Genomic DNA, 18476 nt, shown 5'->3' with positions numbered 1-18476 from the left:
CTGGAAGAGTCAGAGAGGAGCATTCACAATCCCTGTCTTAACAAAACAATGAAGAACGTTTATTTTGGGCAAAGATAATTTTTCTCATAAACCTTCACTGAGATTTGTTAATACAGCAAAGCTTTCATTGTTTTTTTTTAAAAAAGACCACTTCTCTTTTGACTTTCTCTGCTTGCAGCCTTTTAAAATATATTTTCATTATTCCATTGTTTTACAGTCTTGCACTATGAATAAAACTAGCATTTCTGATGTTTAAAGGAAGAGAAAACAAAAGTGTGGATATTCTATATTTTGGGGGGGCAGTTGTTTTAGGATGAAGACTGGAATTCCGTTTCCTTTTCTCCACAGCAGATGCCTTTTAAGGTAATGCAGGATTTGGGGTCTGGAGTACATACTGGTTTATACAGATGGAATGGAGGCTTACTGAGGAGTCCAAAAAGCCATCTATTGATAGCAACTTTTGGTCCCTATGAACATGGGCTACATTTGAACTGATGACCTAGAGGTGAAAGGCTCTGTATCCTATTAATCTGTCTCCTGAGCCATGGATAACACAAGTTGACAAGAAGTGTATTTGTGAGAGGAAGTAACTGCAGAATCTGGTCTAAACAGGCACGTTTGGCTGGAAAGAATTATGGAGGGTTTGAAGTCTTAGCTGAAGAAGCACAGGGAGAGGCATGGTTTCTTCACTACTTTCCAAAACACCTAGTGGGGGCTATGCATTTAGACTTAACTACCTAGATCTTTAAGTCAGAAATAAGATCATCACACATTTTATACAGCTCTGTTACCATGGCCTGTGCATTTGGATTTCGATACGTGTCTCTGAAGAAAGTTCCCAGCTACTTCAAGTGATTGTGATCTAATTGGGAATTGTTAGAACTGGTGGTTTTGCAAGTCTTCTTCCATGATAAGTATTACAAAAAAAAAAACCACCCTATGATGAAAAGAAATAAATAAAACTGCTAAAGTTGTTGTGGAATCTTCTTGAATCTACCATGAGAAGGACTAAAGAAAGAGTATGGTTTTTCAGAGTGAGCTTTTTGCCCTGAAAGACTTGGGTTTGTTTTCTGACCTTACTATAAGCTTTCTTCCAAACTGTGGGAAAGACAGAGTTGATTTGTTATTTACGCTACTAAGTCTCACTGAGAGAATCAGGCAGCCTTTCTCTGCGTAAACCTTCCAAGCATTCAAATAAACCTTAAGATAAAAAGGATGCGAATAGGAATACTTCATAATTTATATAATTTGGTTCTACCCCCCCATGTCTGTATGGAAAGATATTGGAACAGATAAAACTGATGGTGATTTGATTTTGGTTTTCTGCATTGTCATGCAAATCAATACTACCCAGAGGTACCATAGATCTGGCGGAAAACCCCTCAAAATATATGTTTGATACTGAACTACCAGCTGCTTTCTTTCTCACTGTTCTCACAACCCTATTTGTTTGATAATTTCTGTTTTTAAAAACACCTACCACACCATTATGGGTGAAGAAGGTATTCCACAGATCTTGGGTTGTTTGCACAGCAACTCTTTAATCAGATTTTCAGAAATACTGAAACACTTTACAGAGTTTCAGAGTTAGTAGTGCCTTGATCTCAGTTTGTGGTCCTTTGGGGCAACTGATAAAATTTGTATGCTGGGGAAGTTTAAATATTAGGTTTGGGATTGTTAAGGCAACTAGATTTAAAAACAAAATAAATAGTTGTTCCTGTGGTGAAAGGTTTTCAATTGCAATTTCAATATATCATCTTCAAGATCTCTGTGAATGTGACTTTTCTGCAGTAGTATTGAAAAATTCCTTTACATTTGTTTGGTAGAGTACAAAAGGTTTTCATATTTACTCAGTGGAAAGTAGTAAGCAGGAATATTTGTCTCTGAGAGAAGCACAAAAGTTGGAGAACACCGCTAATTTTCTTTGTAAATTGTTTGTTTCCTTAAATAAAATAAAATGAGAATTTTAAGGTTATTGTCATAGAATCATAGAATGGTTTGGGTTAGAAGGGACCTTAAAGACCATCTAGGTCCAACCCCCCTGCCCTGGGCAGGGACACCTTCCACTAGACCAGGTTGCTCAAAGCCCCGTCCAACCTGGCCTTGAACGCTGCCAGGGAGGGGCAGCCACAACCTCTCTGGGCAACCTGTTCCAGTGCTTCACCACCCTCACAATAAAGAATTGCTTCCTTATATCTCATCTAAATCTACTTTTTTTCAGTTTAAAGCCATTATCCCTCATCCTATTCCTACACTCCCTGATAGAGTGTCCCTCCCCATGTCTCCTGTAGGCCCCCTTTAAGTACTGAAAGGCCACAATAAGGTCTCCCCAGAGCCTTTTCTTTTCCAGGCTAAACAACCCCAGATATATACTGGGGGCCCCAGAGCTGAACACAGCACTGCAGGTGGGGTCTCACGAGAGCGGAGTAGAGGAGAATCACCTCCCTCGACCTGCTGGCCATGCTTCTCTTGATGCAGCCCAGGATACAGTTGGCTTTCCTCTTGTTTTTTCAGCAGGAAATTCTGGGACATGAGTATATATTTCTTTACTCAAAAGGCTTGTATACAAATATGTTATTCTCAGTAAAATTCACAGCCTTTGAGTTCATCTTGTTTCTGATCTGGGTAGCTTCTTGAATGCTCTAATTCAACTTGATGGGGCTCTTTTAGTAAGTTACGGTATTTCTCTTAACTGCCTCCAAATGACACTCCTCTGATAAAAATCTTAAAAGTTTTCTCTGTCATTTAAAACATAACTTAATACTTCACGTACACTAAAGTAATAGTCACTTTCTTTTTCTTTTGGATTTTTTGTGTGTTGATCTTTCAAATTCTAATACAGACCGGACTACTCTGTGCCTGGGACTTGGACATTTTGTAAAACACCAGCTCAATTTTAGAATAAGATCATGAGAAATACTAATATTAATCTTCGGGGGGGGGGGGGGGGGGGGATGTTGTTGTTTTTTTCCCAGTCCTGCTTCTTGCTAGTTTTAGAAGTTTCTATTCTTATGGTTTGGAGATGTTAGTAAATGCATCTTATAGTTTTCTGCTTCTGATGACAAAGTGGATCAGTTCTGGACAGTCTTATAATATAACCTCTATCGGTGTTTCAAACTTATGTCTTCAGTTTCAAAGCTTACCTTATAAATTTTGCGTTGGGGAACATATTCTTGGAAGTTTAGCTCAGAAGAATAAAGAGAGGACTACTATATTTATATGAATAAAATAACGTTGAAGATACTTTTTAACTCATTTGTAGTCAAATGGGCAATCTTCACCTATATGATTGATAATATATGATGTGAACTAATAATGTTGTTCCAATTTTCAGCACTGAGTTAAATTTACAGAATGTTTTTAAAGCAAAATATACAAATACATCATGCCATGAAATGATATGCAAAACTTTTCAGTTTAAATCCTGACCTGCTGATGACCTTCAAATTAATAAGACTTCAATGCTTTATCAGAACAGATGTTAAAAGGGCAAGGTCCTGAGCTCTGTATATATATAATTAGTAAGGGACTCTAGAATGGATTTAAAATGGATTATGTTAATTCTGATCTTAGAGACAGCAGTCAAAAACCTTCCAGATGAACTAACAGTGTTCTGATAAGCTGATCTGTATAATTTAAATGAAAACCTTTTATACGATTTTGATGCTATTATAGTTTTATTCCCCAGAAGTCTCACCATGTGGCACTCTTGCTCATTTACTATTTAAAAAAACAAAAACCACACACAGAAAACCCCCAGACCCCTTCTTATCTGCAACATTCCCATCGCCTTATGTATATTTTATATAAACCAAGTATATAATAAACAAAAGCTCCTAATTTACACTTGAAACCTCTTTATTTGCAGTCTCCTGAAAGCAGTTGTGTTCTGGAATAAAAGAGAAGATTTTTCCCATCCTCCAGCTATGCTGAATTGTTAGCTTAAAAACGTCTTGATTGACAAAATTCAAAACAACATGTTTATTTCAGAATGGAACAAGAAGTTATGAGTGTAGTATTAATAATTTATTATTACTTGTATACATAAGAGGAGACAGCAGCTTGAATTGTAAAAGTATTCAATATATCTACAAAGTAATATCCAGAAGCAAAAGAACTGAGAAGCATACTTTTCCAGGTTTTCTTGAACATTTGAAGGGACTTTGCTCATATTCAGCTTTTCTCTTTCAAAATGATTTGATAATTTTCCAGTACTGATTGTGTAGGACTTTGAGGAAGAAAAAGGAACTAAAGTTATAGTACAAAAAGCTAAAAATGGGCTAAGGATGTTGCTCCATATTTATGGAAATAAAGAGTTGGAACTAACAGCCAGATAACTCAGTCTGATCTCAGTTTTTCTACTTTCCCATTCAAGACCAAGCTAGAAGGCATTGGTTCACCTTATTCTGTTCTAATAGGCCAAACTAAATGCATTTTTCCAAAAGCCTCATGGGCAGAGTGACCGATAAGAATACTGTGTAAAGGAAAATTATTGTCACATCTATGACTAATTGCTGTCCTGTTCATCTTTAACCTGTTTCCTGCACCTCTCTTTACAATGTTGTTGCCATCACAGATTTGTTGTTCATGGTGTTTCTGTTTATTCCCTTCTTAGTTTGGCTGTCCATCTCAGAATTGGCCCACTGCTATTTTGCTTCATCTTTTCAGTAAAGTAAAAATTTTCACAAGCATTCTGCCTTAGGAGCCTGTGTGACATTTGAAAATTAAGTAGAGAAGGGTATTGACTTCAGGAACAGGCATATAGACCCTGACTCAGCTATGAATCACCTCCTGGTGATGTTCATCTCTACTGATTTTAAGAGGAAGCATGGAAAACTAGTTTCCCTCAGATAAAATGTCCTTCTTTAAATGCTTCCCTAAATCAGCTGAAAGCATCAAAATTTTACATATATGCTACAGGCCTGAAGTTGATAAATGGTTTTAACAAGTAAGTCTTGGTTCCACAATGCCTGTAATCTGTGAGAGAACTGAGAGTGAAGACAGGTAAATAACTATAGTAACAGATAAGAGTTGATGTCTCAGTATTTGGTAGCTTTCTGTTGTTAAATTGCTACTTTCTTTTATTTTTTTATTTACTTTACAGTTAAATCATCACTTTTTATGCTTGGTTTTAACTTGAGTATTTCTTTAAACTCATTGTCCCTTATGCTATAGTATAGTTACGAATATACTGTACAACATTTTCAGTGTATGGACATGAGATGAAGTATTTCTTGGTGTTTTGTTTTTTCCCCCCCTCTCAGGCCATATCTTCCATATTTCTGCTACAAATAGTCTGTAAACTAACAGAACATGGAATAATAAAGAAAATTATGGAGTCTTTGTTGTTTTGGTTTTCTTTTAAAACCGTCTGACCTTAATGCTTGTTCAAAGTAGTTGTTTTCTTGGTGGGATATACTGTGTTTTGTCAGAAGAATGGATAGAGTCATGGTTTACAGCAAAATATTATATACTGCTGGAAAAAATACTGCTTGAGATAAGTGTATACATGTCTTTTCCAGCTAAGGATGGTGGAAAGAGGGTGGGTGTGGCTGTGTGTATATGTGAACGTATACCTAAAGAAGGCAGATACATACAGGCACGCTTTTCCAAGATATTTTTCATTGTTTGGTGCATATACTGCAGTGTTGGGTGATTGGTAATTTGTATTTCAGAAAAAAGAACTTATAAAAACCTTAACAAACTCAAGTCTAGAAGGGGAGATAGTTGCTATGACCTCAGTGCCTCCATTCTGCAGGATGCTCCATGTGGTGTTAGGACTCTATTGATCAGAACACCTAATACCATAGGAGCCTACTTAAAATATTGACTTGACCGAATCACTACGACAGTTCACTTTTTTCCCAAACTAAAGCATTATGTAGATGACCTTTTGTTTCTTAATTTTTCTAAGAACAGAGTAATTTCATTAGATGTATATTGGTTGCATGCATGATATTGATATCCTATATTTGACAAACAAAGTATTTGATAAAATTTTATAAGAAGCTACATAATTTGATTTTAATCTCTTTGTAGATACTATTCTGCTTTAAAAACAATGGAACAGCTAGAAAATCTTTATCTACCTAGAGTTAGCCAATACCGTTTTTGCCAGATAATGATAGAAAATCTTCCAAAACTGCGTGAAGAAATAAAAGAAATATCCATGTCAGATCTCAAGGATTTCTTAGAGAGTATTCGAAAGCATTCCGACAGAATTGGGGAAACTGCCATGAAGCAGGTAAGCTGACCTAGCAGGAGTCTTCAGTCCTGTTATCTACTGAAAATATCAGTGTTAATAGTCTCAGGATAGCCCAAAAGATTTGTCCAAGGATTGTAGTCATCACATAGACCTTTGAGTAAAGATGCAGAGCTGTGAAATGCTTGCTAACATCTTGGGTGGTTTCTTCTCCTGGACATTGTCACTTCTAGTGGTCCCTGGCTAACACAGGAAGCAGCAGTGTGACACCTCAGTAGCATCAAACTTTTTTTCCAAATTTATATCTGTGTGCTAGACAAGAAGTAGTTTCCTCCCTGGGAAATGAAGAAGAAATGCTGTATATCTCAAGTTGCAAAAAATTGTGAAATAATTTGAGTAGTCAACTCCTAGACAGTCCATAACTCAGCAGCTACTACACCAAAACAAAAAGCAGCCTATCTGGCCAGCTGGCAAGGATGAATAAAAGAAGTGTTGAGATAGCTGCTCAGTTCTTTCTAAAGTACTGCTAATACAGAGGACTGAGGTGAGAGCCAGGAGGAGACTGCAACGGGTGGAGCCCTTGCCTGTTCCATCACAAAACAGCCTGCCACTTCAAAACACTGGTACTGGGCAAGCTTTAAAGCAGTTAATGCTTTTAAAATTTATTTGGAGAGCAAGTAAAGTTTTCATTTGACTTTTTGCTGGGCAGAGTTCAGGCTGGGTTGCCAATTTGTCATCTAAGGTTCTTGTAAAATGCAGCGTTATTATAAATGAAACTTAATCACAAGATTGTACTGTGCTACCTTGTTGCATTTCTCTCAATAGTAAGGACAATATAGTGCATTTGACTTATGCATATGACTCTGACTAACTGAAGACAGCAGACAAATAGCTAGTTTCTGTGATAACTGTACTTCATTTAAATATTGATTTTCTGTTTGCAATTTATGATCAGGAAAATTACAGATTACTTTTAAAATTTTTTCTACTTTTAAAATTGTTTCCTGGGGATTAGGAAAAAATTCCACAGAAATTAGTTATATTTATCATTCCAAATCAATTAAAGACAAAATCATCAGTGTAGGATGAAGACACACATCTTGCAGTTATAGTGATGTGTGTTCAATAGCACTACCTGTTTTTCATGTCATAGCAGATACTTAGCAGTGATGAAATTTGGATTACATCCCTCTCTGTTGGTACTACTCTTATAAACAGGCACAGCAGCAGAAAACCTTTAGTACCGCTCTTCAGAAGCAGAATAATGTAAACTATGGTCGGAATATGCATTTAGGTAGAAGCAGAATTATGGAATCCAAGCATGAAATTACATTGAAGCGAACGTTTGAAGAAGATGATGAACATGAAGAAGAGGTAACTTTATACTAAATCACTACATCTTATTTAAAGTGAATGTTCTATGTTTATTGAACAAAACCTGCAGTATGCTGTCTGTAGATGGTCAATGTTAGTTAGGAAGAACCAGAGAACAACTTCAAGGGACACCAGTCCAGATCAGCATTTTAGGGGATATTTGGGGACATTGAATTGGATAGAACTTGTAATTATTCTGGAGTTCAGTTGCAATTTACATTATACATTACCTGCCCACTGTAAATGATATGTGGCCCACTGGAATATTCTGCTGTTGCTAAAGCCAGCATTTCTGTGTTGAGGACTTCAGCTTGTGTTAGAACCCTTTCAGCTACTCAGTATTCATAACTTGAATAAAACAGCAAGTATTTAGACCTTTAATCTGGTTCTCTGAAAACACAGTGAAAAGAGTCTGGTCTTGTAACACAAAATCTAGTACTGTAGTACAAAGGGAGGTGGGAGTCAAGCAATTAATTTACTCTTTTGTGATAGAACCTATCCATTTTTGGGTCCTTATTAAGTGAACAAGTTCTGTTGGTAATGTATCACATTTTGCAGATTATATGCCTTTTATGCTTTATATACTTTTCTTTTACCTTTTCTTCTTCAGGTTTTAACTGCCCAAGATCTTGTAGACTTTTCTCCAGTCTATAGGTGTTTGCACATCTACTCAGTTTTGGTATGTATTAAGGTGACCGCAAAAAGATACTTTACTTTTTGAAGTTGAATGTTCATTTTTGTATTTTTCATATTCTTATAGTTCCCAAGCAAGCAAGCCTATTGCTTCTAGTAGTAGTAGTTATGGATGAACCAGCTGAGATGGGTAGAGTATGGATACTTAGGGCATGACTATATATTTTATTTTATATGCATAATAAAGGACACACAACAAGATATTAATTACATAAGTGTTCCTAAGAATATATGTAAAATATGCATGTCTGCCTCGATAGTGGTATTGGCACTTTTGCAGTTCCCCCAAGTGTTCCACGTTACCCAGATGTTTGGGGGGATATGATCAATATTACAAAATGTAGGAATACTCAGTCTGAATCTTGTAGAAATCAGAATAGTAGAGCAAAATAGCAAGCAAAAACTGGAGATTGTGACAGGCTGTGCTCAGGCAGACTAGACTGGATTCAAAGGTAGAGACAAAATAGCCCATTTTAGCTGCTGTAAAAGAGGTAACAATGCGCAAGCTAACAAGGATGAGAACTTCTTTGAGGATACTTGGTAACAAATTATTATTTTCTCAGCTGCTGTGTAACATGGAAGCTGATATCTTGAAATAATATTTAAAGTGTTACTTCACTGTTACTTTTTTTTTTTTTAAAGAAGGAATCCAAACAAAAGCATCAGTAATTATTCAAATATTTCAATAAAAGAACAGGAGGGACAGAAAGACAGGCTGCCAGAACTATTAAAAAAGAGTGAACCATTTCTCTTTACAGAGGAAATAAGTGTGAAATAACATATAAAAAAGAATGTGCAAAGTTAAATACACCAGTTAACAACATCTGCTTATTCTTCCTTTATTATAATAAAAGAACAGGAAGTAAAATTGATAGATGACATTTTAAAGTAATATGTGATTATGTTTTTCACTTTGACAAGCATCCTGATGTTGGATCCTTGATCCAAGGATATGCTCTTTGGGTTTGCACAGAAAGTTTGCGAGTTTTCAAGTTTACTGAAGACAGTCAACAACTTAGAGTGCTTTCTGATACCAAAAAAGTTGTTGATGCCTTCAGAACAGGGCTTCTGTCTTTCCTGCTGGCATCATCTAATAAGCCATGGTAGCATTATCAAGAGCTGTGCATTAACCACTTCTTGGAGTCCATTAACCACTTCTTGGAGTCCTTCTCATTTACCTCCTATTGTAAACCATCTCTTTTGGAGTTTAGAGAACTTCGTGATGACAGCAAGGGAAGGGAGTTGATAACAGGGGGCTATTCATTACATTTCTATATCAAGGAGTTATCCCACAGCAAATGTCACATTTGAAGTGAATTCTCTGTCTGCTACAAAGTTGTAGAAAATATTCTATTTTTATACAGGACAGAAGTTTTCTACTCTGCTTCTTCATATTGAAGCAGGATTTTATATACCTCAGAATACTATGTAGTATTGTGATTGCAAGATACATACATACCAAACACAGACTATATTTAGTGATGAGTAACTTTTCTTTAGACTAGAAATTTCTGGGCAACGTATATAAAGAGCTTTTTGTAGCCCCTATATTATGTGAGATGCTGTATATTTGAAGTCTGGTGAAAACACCCTTCATTCCTTTGGCATGTAATGTTACCTTTTAATTAAATGCTATATAGCAGTATAAAATAAATGTAACTATGGTGTGAAACAACACTTAATATATGACCAATATTCCTAGAATTTATAACCCAACATGAAGTAATTTATTATTTCTATTGATATAAACTCATGAATTTTTGGAAGCTGGGCAAAACTAATGCATTGCTTTGGTATATTTTATCTTGCCTTTCCTTCACTTACTCAGTGAGTGAATCATCAGGGTTGTTGCTGTATTCTGCTGATTCCTTTAGAACATCTGTTTAAAATAGTTGTTTATGCTCCAAGTGCTGACCTTGACTGCATAGGATAGCATGGTCTATAAATAATCGTAAGATATTTTACATCTCCATTTTTGGTGTGGATTTGAGAACAACAGCTACTCTTTTTCACTTGAGAAGCTTGTGTCAGGACTGAGTACAGATTTGACACTGGAAGTAGAATTCAATAATGTCTTTGTGCATCTGAAAACTGCATTGAATATTTAAGCTGGAGGTGAATGCTTAGTATGTTTGATCAGTATGTGTTAGTATGTCTGATCAGTATGTGTTAGTATGAATTAGAGCACACGGTAAAGTTCTGCTGCAACGGAAAGTGTTCTAGTAAATTTGCATCTCAGTTTCAAGTATTGTTTTTAAGACCAGTCTCTTTTAGATTTTGTTAGGTTAGCAGTATTTCTAAATATGATGAAATATTAGTTATGAACTTAAACCACTAAATTTAAACTTTCTTTGTTATATCTTACAAAGGAGTTAGGCAAGTAATACTAGCTTAATACTATACAATCTCTGTAATAATTTGAAGATTTTTTGGAAGCCCAAGTAATGGAATTCTAGCTAGCACTGGCCAAATAACAGACTCATGAAGTAAAAACAAATCTTAAAAATGCTAAGCTGCTTTATTCAGCTTGCATATGAATTACATTACGTTCAGTAGGTAGATGAGCCAATGTAGCACTGATTTCAGATGGACAGATGGTTTCTATTGAATGGTCATCTGAATGAGATGGGCAAGATGTCACTTGAATTCCTCACAATATGATCATGAAGCACAGAGCACATTGTATTTTTCAGGACCATGACAGGAGAAAATCCAAATCCACAGTCATTATATTTATACCCATTCCAAAGAGAGTAAACAAATATTAAATAAATATCATGTGTTGTGTTTTTTTTTCTTAGGCAAAGCTAATGCAGGCAGTGTTCAGATGTATCATATATTCACAGAAACATTTTTGTAACTTAACTTTACAATACAGTTAGTTTCTTGAATAACCTAGATAAATGTTTTAGGACACAATGAGTTTCAGTTATAGAATAATAGGTAATATGTATAATAGGTCTATAAATACTAATATACTCTGAAAGCTGTAGTTTAAAAACATAAATATGACTTAAAATGCATAATATTGTTTGACAAAATGTAGGCACATGAGCAAAATTTTTTATTTACAGTACATTCCCTAGGCTACTTTGGAAAAAAAAGATAATTTCCGCGTGCTTCATACATGCATAACTTTGCTGGTGTCAGCTGGAGGTCTACATGTGGAATAAATGCGAAATATGTGGCTTAGTTTAAGAGAATTCTACCCTTAATTTAAGAAGTTCCTTTTTCATACTGTTCTTGTTTTAGGGTGATGGAGAAATATTTGAAAATTACTACAGAAAACAAAGAAGGAAACAAGCAAGATTAGTTCTACAGCCGCAGTCAAGCATGGTAACTGATACTTTTGGTTTTGCATTGACTTGGGTTGTAGCTAATACTTTGTGATATTTTTATTCTTAAACTTGTTTTCTTTTTCACTGAAAGCATGAAACAGTAGAAGGCTATAGAAGATACTTCAGTCAAATTGTAGGGTAAGTTTTCTAAATGAAGATTTATTACAATTCTACTATATTGACGCTTAATTCACCCTCTGTTTTCCCATTGTCCAAAAACTTGTTTCTGCAAGATTCAGTTTCTGCACAAATCACGCGGGTGGTTGTTGCTGGATCTGAGAGGGGAAGAGCATCCAGATCTTGCCAGTACAGTGCCCCACAAGGACCCTCCAGCAACCTGGGCTGCAAACAAAAACCAAAACCAGGGCTGAAAACAAACTCTTCACATTTTGACTTCATGCTGGGCAAAGCAGAACACCAAACCTACCAAAGTGCCACTGCTCGAGTGGGGATGGGTTTGACTCTGCTTGTGTGTGAAAGGGTAGAATTTGTTCTAATATGAGAAAACAACTTAATAATTTAAGCATTATTTTGTTTTAGTTTCTTTGTAGTAGAAGACCACATTTTACACGTAACCCAAGGATTGGTAACTAGAACATATACCGATGAACTCTGGAACATGGCCCTTTCCAAGATCATTGCTGTTCTTAGAACACATTCAGTAAGTGAGAAGTCTTATCAGTATTGCAGTTTAAATCCTCTTACTTCAGAGCTCTGTATATTTAAAGCTGGGATAGTAACAAAGTGAAAAATTACACCTCTCTTGTGTTTTCTTTTCCTTGTGATTAAAAATTGCTCAGATTGGGAGGGAGCCTGCCAAGCTTTTGTTTTTCCCAACAGTATCAGGCTGTGATCCACAGCCATGGGCTATTTGCATAATCCTCCACTGATTTACAACTCACTGGGTCTTCCAAACCTTCTCTTAGTCCAGCAGTTTAGAATATGCAGAGTTAATCTGCTGTTATTATTGCAATCCTTCCTCATTAGTCTCAACTGACCTCTTCATTAGATCAGATTGAATAGTTCAGCACTGAAAGCACCACCAGGAAATAGTTCCTAATTATCATTCCAAATGCAGTGTTTCCAAAATAAACTCCACCAGAAAACCCCTTGGAGCTATGTCTTCAATGCTATAGTAGTAATATATTTATGCTGAAGTAAAGGTATTAGAAAAATTCTTTATCAACTGAGTATTTCAGTACATTTAAAGTATGTCTCCTAAAGTTACATTCCTACCTGATGCTTAATAGCTGCATGCTGATTTTATTCCTCTGTGAAAACCAATGGAATACCATTGTTCACTCAGACTTGACTGATATAAATTCCTTCAGAGTTTACTATTGGTATAACTTTTACTATCGGAAAAAATAGAAGAGTTTTATCTTTCCCTTTTTAATGTTTGCTCGAAGCAGTTCTTTTATGCAATGTTATTTTTATTTTTATTACAACTGATCTTTAATTCAAGGAATATTTTATATTTCATATATACTGAGGAAAAATGGGGTAAAAGTTCAGATTCCAACTATAGTTTTATCATAGGACCTTTACTGATCAGTGGTACATGAGGTGTTCTCATATATCTTAATTCATTTTAGAAGATTGGGATAAATTGAGATATATTAGTAATTTTTTTAAGCTAAATACAAGTGAATTGTCTGCGTATGGATTTATACACCTACGTAAGAACATGGTAATTTAAGGAGTAAAAGTAATGTAATCTCTAAAAAACTCTTCAGTGTCTTGTCATGTGGTTGATCACTATTTCTTCCCAAAATGCATAACTCCCATCAAAACCAATTCTATCACAATGACTTTCTAACGTCATCCTAGCACAGACTAATGTACGTTGTCTTATGAGGTATTGTAAACCAAACCATTACTTTATTACTTTATTAAAGTATGCTAAGTGCAAAAATCAATGTGAAACAGGCATATATAGTCTCTAACCAATACTGTATTCTCATGCTGCTTTATATTATTTTAATATAAATATTTTTTTACTTTATCCAGTATTGCAAATAGTGAAGCTGAGGCGAAAGCCTTAGTTGTATGACTCCACACCTCTGAAAATCAAATTTCAGTCATTTAGTAAATAAATTAATGTCTTGACTTTTTACCATCAAATTTGTAATTTGAACTTATTTAGAAAGTATTTTGTAGTGTTTTCCCCATACAGCTGGGAAACTGTCTGAGGTGGCCCAGTTAACACTAGTTAGACCCAGGCTTAGTGTTCAAAAGAACGTCCTGTGGAAACCTCTGACGTTGATTTAGCAAAGCATTTTGATGTGCGCTTATGTTCCACTGAAATAAATGGGATTTGCTGATTTTTAATCTCAGTACAACATACCAATATTTATTGAATCTCATATTTTAGATTACTTTTTCTGAGCTTTATAGTACTGCTAGTTCATATAAAAATGTAACAAAACTTTTATGTAGCTGGGCTAAGTCTAAGTTGTTTTTTACTAAGGCAGTCAGTCAGGTAAAGGGATAATGCTGGAGAGTTTAACCTTCTGTGATAATACTCTTTGAAAACGTATGTCCCTTATTTTAAATCCTTTTAACAAAACCAGAATTTCTCACTTTCAGTCATATTGCAGTGATCCTGACCTTGTTCTGGAACTGAAGAATCTCATTGTAGTATTTGCTGATACTTTGCAGGTACATACTATATTAGTAATTTAACTGAAATTTCTAGAGTCATATTTTTCCTTTAGGTGAGTAAGTGCAATGTTTTGGGTTTTCCTGAATCATATATACAAATCAAGAACAAAATTACACAATAATACTTTAAAAATATGTGTATTTCTTGCCTTGGTTCCTCCTTTTCAGTATTATCAACTTAATGAATGTATGCATTCTGGGCTATCCAGCTAGCATCCAGTCATTCATATCTGTGCAAAATTAATGTTAGCTTTGTGTATGTTTTTGTCTTTTATAAATGCTTTACTTCTGATCGTAAGCAAGAATAGCATTCCAGTTGTCTTTCAGCTAGATGGTGAATGGTCAAATGAACATCATTGACAAGTATTCTTGCAATGTTAACAGACTGATAAAAAAGATTAGTCATATGCATAAATAGCAAGTTAAAATGTTATCGAGAAATGGGACAAATTTCTGCTTGAAAACCAACAGCATAGGAGAGAGTATTTGGTAAGAATTCAATATATAATCTTCTAATTGTAGGGGTGTGTTTAAAGGACTATAATTTGTTTTACAGAAGTGACAAGATTGAATAATAAGTCTCATCTCAGAGTCCTGAAGTGATGTGATAGGAATTGGGTGTATTAGTTCTTGAATTAGCTACTCTTTTCATTTTTATACTCAGGGCTATGGTTTTCCTGTGAACCGACTATTTGATCTTTTATTTGAGATAAGAGACCAGTACAATGAAACACTTCTTAAAAAGTGGTCTGGATTGTTCAGGTTAGTATTTCAAAATAATTGTGCCTTTTGTATTGCATCTATTGTTTTTTGTCTAACTTCAAGGTTTTTTGATAGAAGTTGTAATTCTGGAAGAATTGATTAACTCATAATTGTGTATGAGTTTTGGTTTGGATAGGACTAAGATATTCCTCATATGTTACAAATATTTAGGAGAAGAGCCACTGAGTGCTTCTTCTGTAGTTAATGGGGAGAAGGAAGGTCTCCAAAGAGACGTTATTGGAGAAACGTGGAGGAGAGAGACGTCTGTGTTTCTCTTTATTAGGAACCTAATAACTCTAGGCTATTGCAGTAGAGCATTAGGTTCGTAATTTAGTTTGTCTTAATGTTTACAGTTAGCTGCTATGTGTATCTTCCTGACAGACTACTGACATTGCCAGTACATCTTCATGGTTTTTTAATGCAGGTTGGTTTCTGCCTATTCCTTGGAATCATTTGATTGAGTGGATTGTAAACCCAGGAGTACGGCAGCCTGGGACTGTATATCCAAAGTCTGTTTGCAGATAAATGTGCAGAAATTGCTTACTGTAAAATATGTTACATTATATTACAGAAAACCTTAAAATTAAATTGACCACATAAAGCTCTCAAGCTCTCTAGACTCCTAGTGTAGTCATTTGACTAGTAGAAAAGTCCAGAGGGTTCTTAAGTAACGCTGTGGCCATATGCCTAGTTGAAGTTCTCTGAATCATCTCTATTGACTATATGTAGCTGTGGTACCTAAGTGAGACACTCTGAATATCTGCAAAGTGTAGGCTGTCATAGTAAGTATCTCATTATGGTTTTCTCTGGAGTGAACTAGTTGAGTTCTAAAGTTCCTTTGCTGTATTATGTTTTGATTCATATATATTAAAATGCTTGCATCTATCTTTTCTCTGTGATTAGACACAGTATAAAGATATAGCATATATAAGGTACTTTCAAATTAATCTAAAAATAGTTTGGATGTCTGGAATTATGATGATTGCAGCTCATAACTTTTTGAAGCTGCACACCTAAGTGTGGTAGTAAAATTTATACTAGTTTACATGTTTTAACACTGGAAGATACTGTAAGTAAGTCCTAAATTTTTTTCACTTTACTGACTAATTCACCAGGGATATTTTTGAAGCAGACAACTACAGCCCTATTCCTGTAGCAAATGAAGAGGAATACAAAATAGTTATAAGCAAATTTCCTTTTCAAGATCCAGAACTTGATAAGGTAAGGAAAAGTTTTATGCTATTAAAGTTTGCCAAAATCCAGTTATGGATACTTGGGACAGTAATGATTTTTATAATTAAAAAGCAATTAAAATTTGAAAAGCTAGGTAAATTAAAACGCTAAATCACCTTCTGTGTGTGTAATTATTTAGTCATAAGTAAATATGAAAATTAAAGCTTTAGTCATTTGCTCTGATGTTTGAGTAAATAATGAAACCCATCATTTTGTAAACAAATTAATAATACAGTTTGATACAGTCTTCATGTAATTATAATACAGTCTGTAGTTAAATTTTGTTGCAGCTCATTGGGTTTAGTAGCTCATAGTATATTATATGCTGTAGTATTGCAAAGATACATGTAAAACAGGAATCAGAGACAGCAAATTTTGTATTTCACTTTTTAAATTAATTATTTGTGTTTGAGCATCTAGGGCAAAATAGATGTGAAGGGACTGTAAATCTGCTGCACTAGCATTCCAATAGGATGTTCTTTCATAGCCTCAGCCATTCTTTCACTACAAACTCCTTATGTTCTGCTATTCAAGTATGGTTTTGGTAATACTGATGAAGGTACAATAACAGGCTTATGATAGAGGGGAACTAAGTCTAAGAACCACATGATAGTGGGAGTAACTGATGTAGAGGGAAGCTGGTTTATACACGATCCATCGCTACAGATATCTGCAAAAGTAAAAAAATACTCTAATTCTGTGATTCAGCAGGGATTTACCAGGGAAATGTAAGAGCTACATGTCATTAATACAGTATTGCAGTGAAGATGAAAAATTGAAGGTGGGTTTTATGCTGATTTTTCAATAAGACTCCAGAGTGCTTTCTGGATGTTTTTCTCCATCAAATTCGTTTTCTTAGCCATTATAATACTAAAATAAACAGAACAGAAATCCCTTACAGGTTGGAAGCTTACCACACCCTATTTAGCATGGCATATTTTACTAATAAATTGCAGAGGTTTTTAACTTGCACTAAATAATTTTATCTGCCAGCCTCCTTCACTCTGTCTGATGTATTAGCATGGATGTGTGGATGTTACTTGTGTGGTCATATATAGTTACATATATGTATGATTAATACAGAGCTTTGGCTCTTATTTCACTGGAAGCAAAATGTATTCTCTGTACCCAACAATTTTAATTTTGCTTTATGACACAGAGAGGGATTTCTATTTCATACTGAGCAGCACTTTTTGTAGATATTTTATGAGCAGAATCTGACTGATGCTTAGTTTTTGGGCTGGTGAGCTTGAGGGTAAAGCTGGGAATGAGGTTGGATTCTGTTCCCAACTCTATCATTGACCAGCTGCGTGGTGCTGGTAAGTCACTTCGCATCTCTTTGTCCCTGTTAATTCATCTGTAAAGCAGGGAAAACATTTTTTTTAACGTATCTCTGAGAAGAACTTTGAAACCTGTATGTAAAGTGGAAGGACATCATTAGAAATAGTCTGAGGTTTTTTCTTGTGTCCCAGCAATTTTTGAAACAGTTTAGTTGACTTCAACAGAATTTAGCAAAGGGGCAGAAGTCTCAAAGATAAATGAGTTACTAAAAGTTTTGTCAACTAGGCAGTGGAATAGACGGGAAGGATACTTAATGATTCTTTGTTGAAAGAAAGACTGCAGTATTACCTTATGTGTTATTAGATATCAGGGAATCCACATGGAGGGGAAACTTTATAAATGCTCCAACATTGCTTCTATTGGTTGCTGTTTATAATCTTATCCACTTCACCTCTCTGATATGTTCCCTCAGGCTATAAGGCACTGGGAGGTCCTATTGAGTGGGTTAATTCAATCTACATTTTCATGTTTTAAAAAAGAAAAAAAAAAAAGATGTGTGAGTTCAGGTTGCTTGCTGAAGGAGCCTGTGTAGTTGATAGAGAGGAACAGACACGCCAGAGGGCTAATTCCATTTGATGCATCTCTGAGGCCTTTTACAGATTAAGGGGAACTTGAAAATGTCAGTTTCTCTCCCTTTAGTATAAAAAGAGACCAACGTGAGTGCGTGTCTCATTTTTAACTGTAGGTTAGGATGAATCACCCTCACATTTTACAGGTAAGTTTATCATAGCTGTTGCTTGCAGCACATTAGGCAGAATTATGACCAGAACCTACTAGATATTTAACATAGCAAATCCAATCTGACTGAACAGTCTTGTCTGCACTCTGCTGTTCAGATTGAATGTGCCAGACTATCATGGTTTGATTAT

The 18476-nt window shown here is 35.3% G+C and overlaps 1 protein-coding gene across 9 annotated transcripts in view; it reads left to right on the top strand.

Annotated features, from left to right (window-relative positions):
• Positions 1–18476, top strand: part of EXOC6 (exocyst complex component 6) — a 96513-nt gene that overhangs the window by 25291 nt on the left and 52746 nt on the right. For all 9 annotated transcript variants that reach the window (XM_074830942.1, XM_074830946.1, XM_074830941.1 and 6 more), the window contains exons 6-14: positions 6040–6244; positions 7421–7576; positions 8187–8255; positions 11522–11605; positions 11699–11745; positions 12148–12268; positions 14197–14268; positions 14936–15033; positions 16149–16254. In XM_074830942.1, coding sequence (XP_074687043.1) covers positions 6040–6244; positions 7421–7576; positions 8187–8255; positions 11522–11605; positions 11699–11745; positions 12148–12268; positions 14197–14268; positions 14936–15033; positions 16149–16254 — 958 coding nt within the window. The remainder of the gene's footprint in view (positions 1–6039; positions 6245–7420; positions 7577–8186; positions 8256–11521; positions 11606–11698; positions 11746–12147; positions 12269–14196; positions 14269–14935; positions 15034–16148; positions 16255–18476) is intronic.

This window comes from Strix aluco, chromosome 7 (genome assembly GCF_031877795.1).
Source record: "Strix aluco isolate bStrAlu1 chromosome 7, bStrAlu1.hap1, whole genome shotgun sequence".
In the NCBI taxonomy this organism is placed as follows: Eukaryota; Metazoa; Chordata; class Aves; order Strigiformes; family Strigidae; genus Strix; species Strix aluco.
Note: the sequence above shows the minus strand (reverse complement) of the source record. Positions and strands in the feature narration are given on the sequence as shown.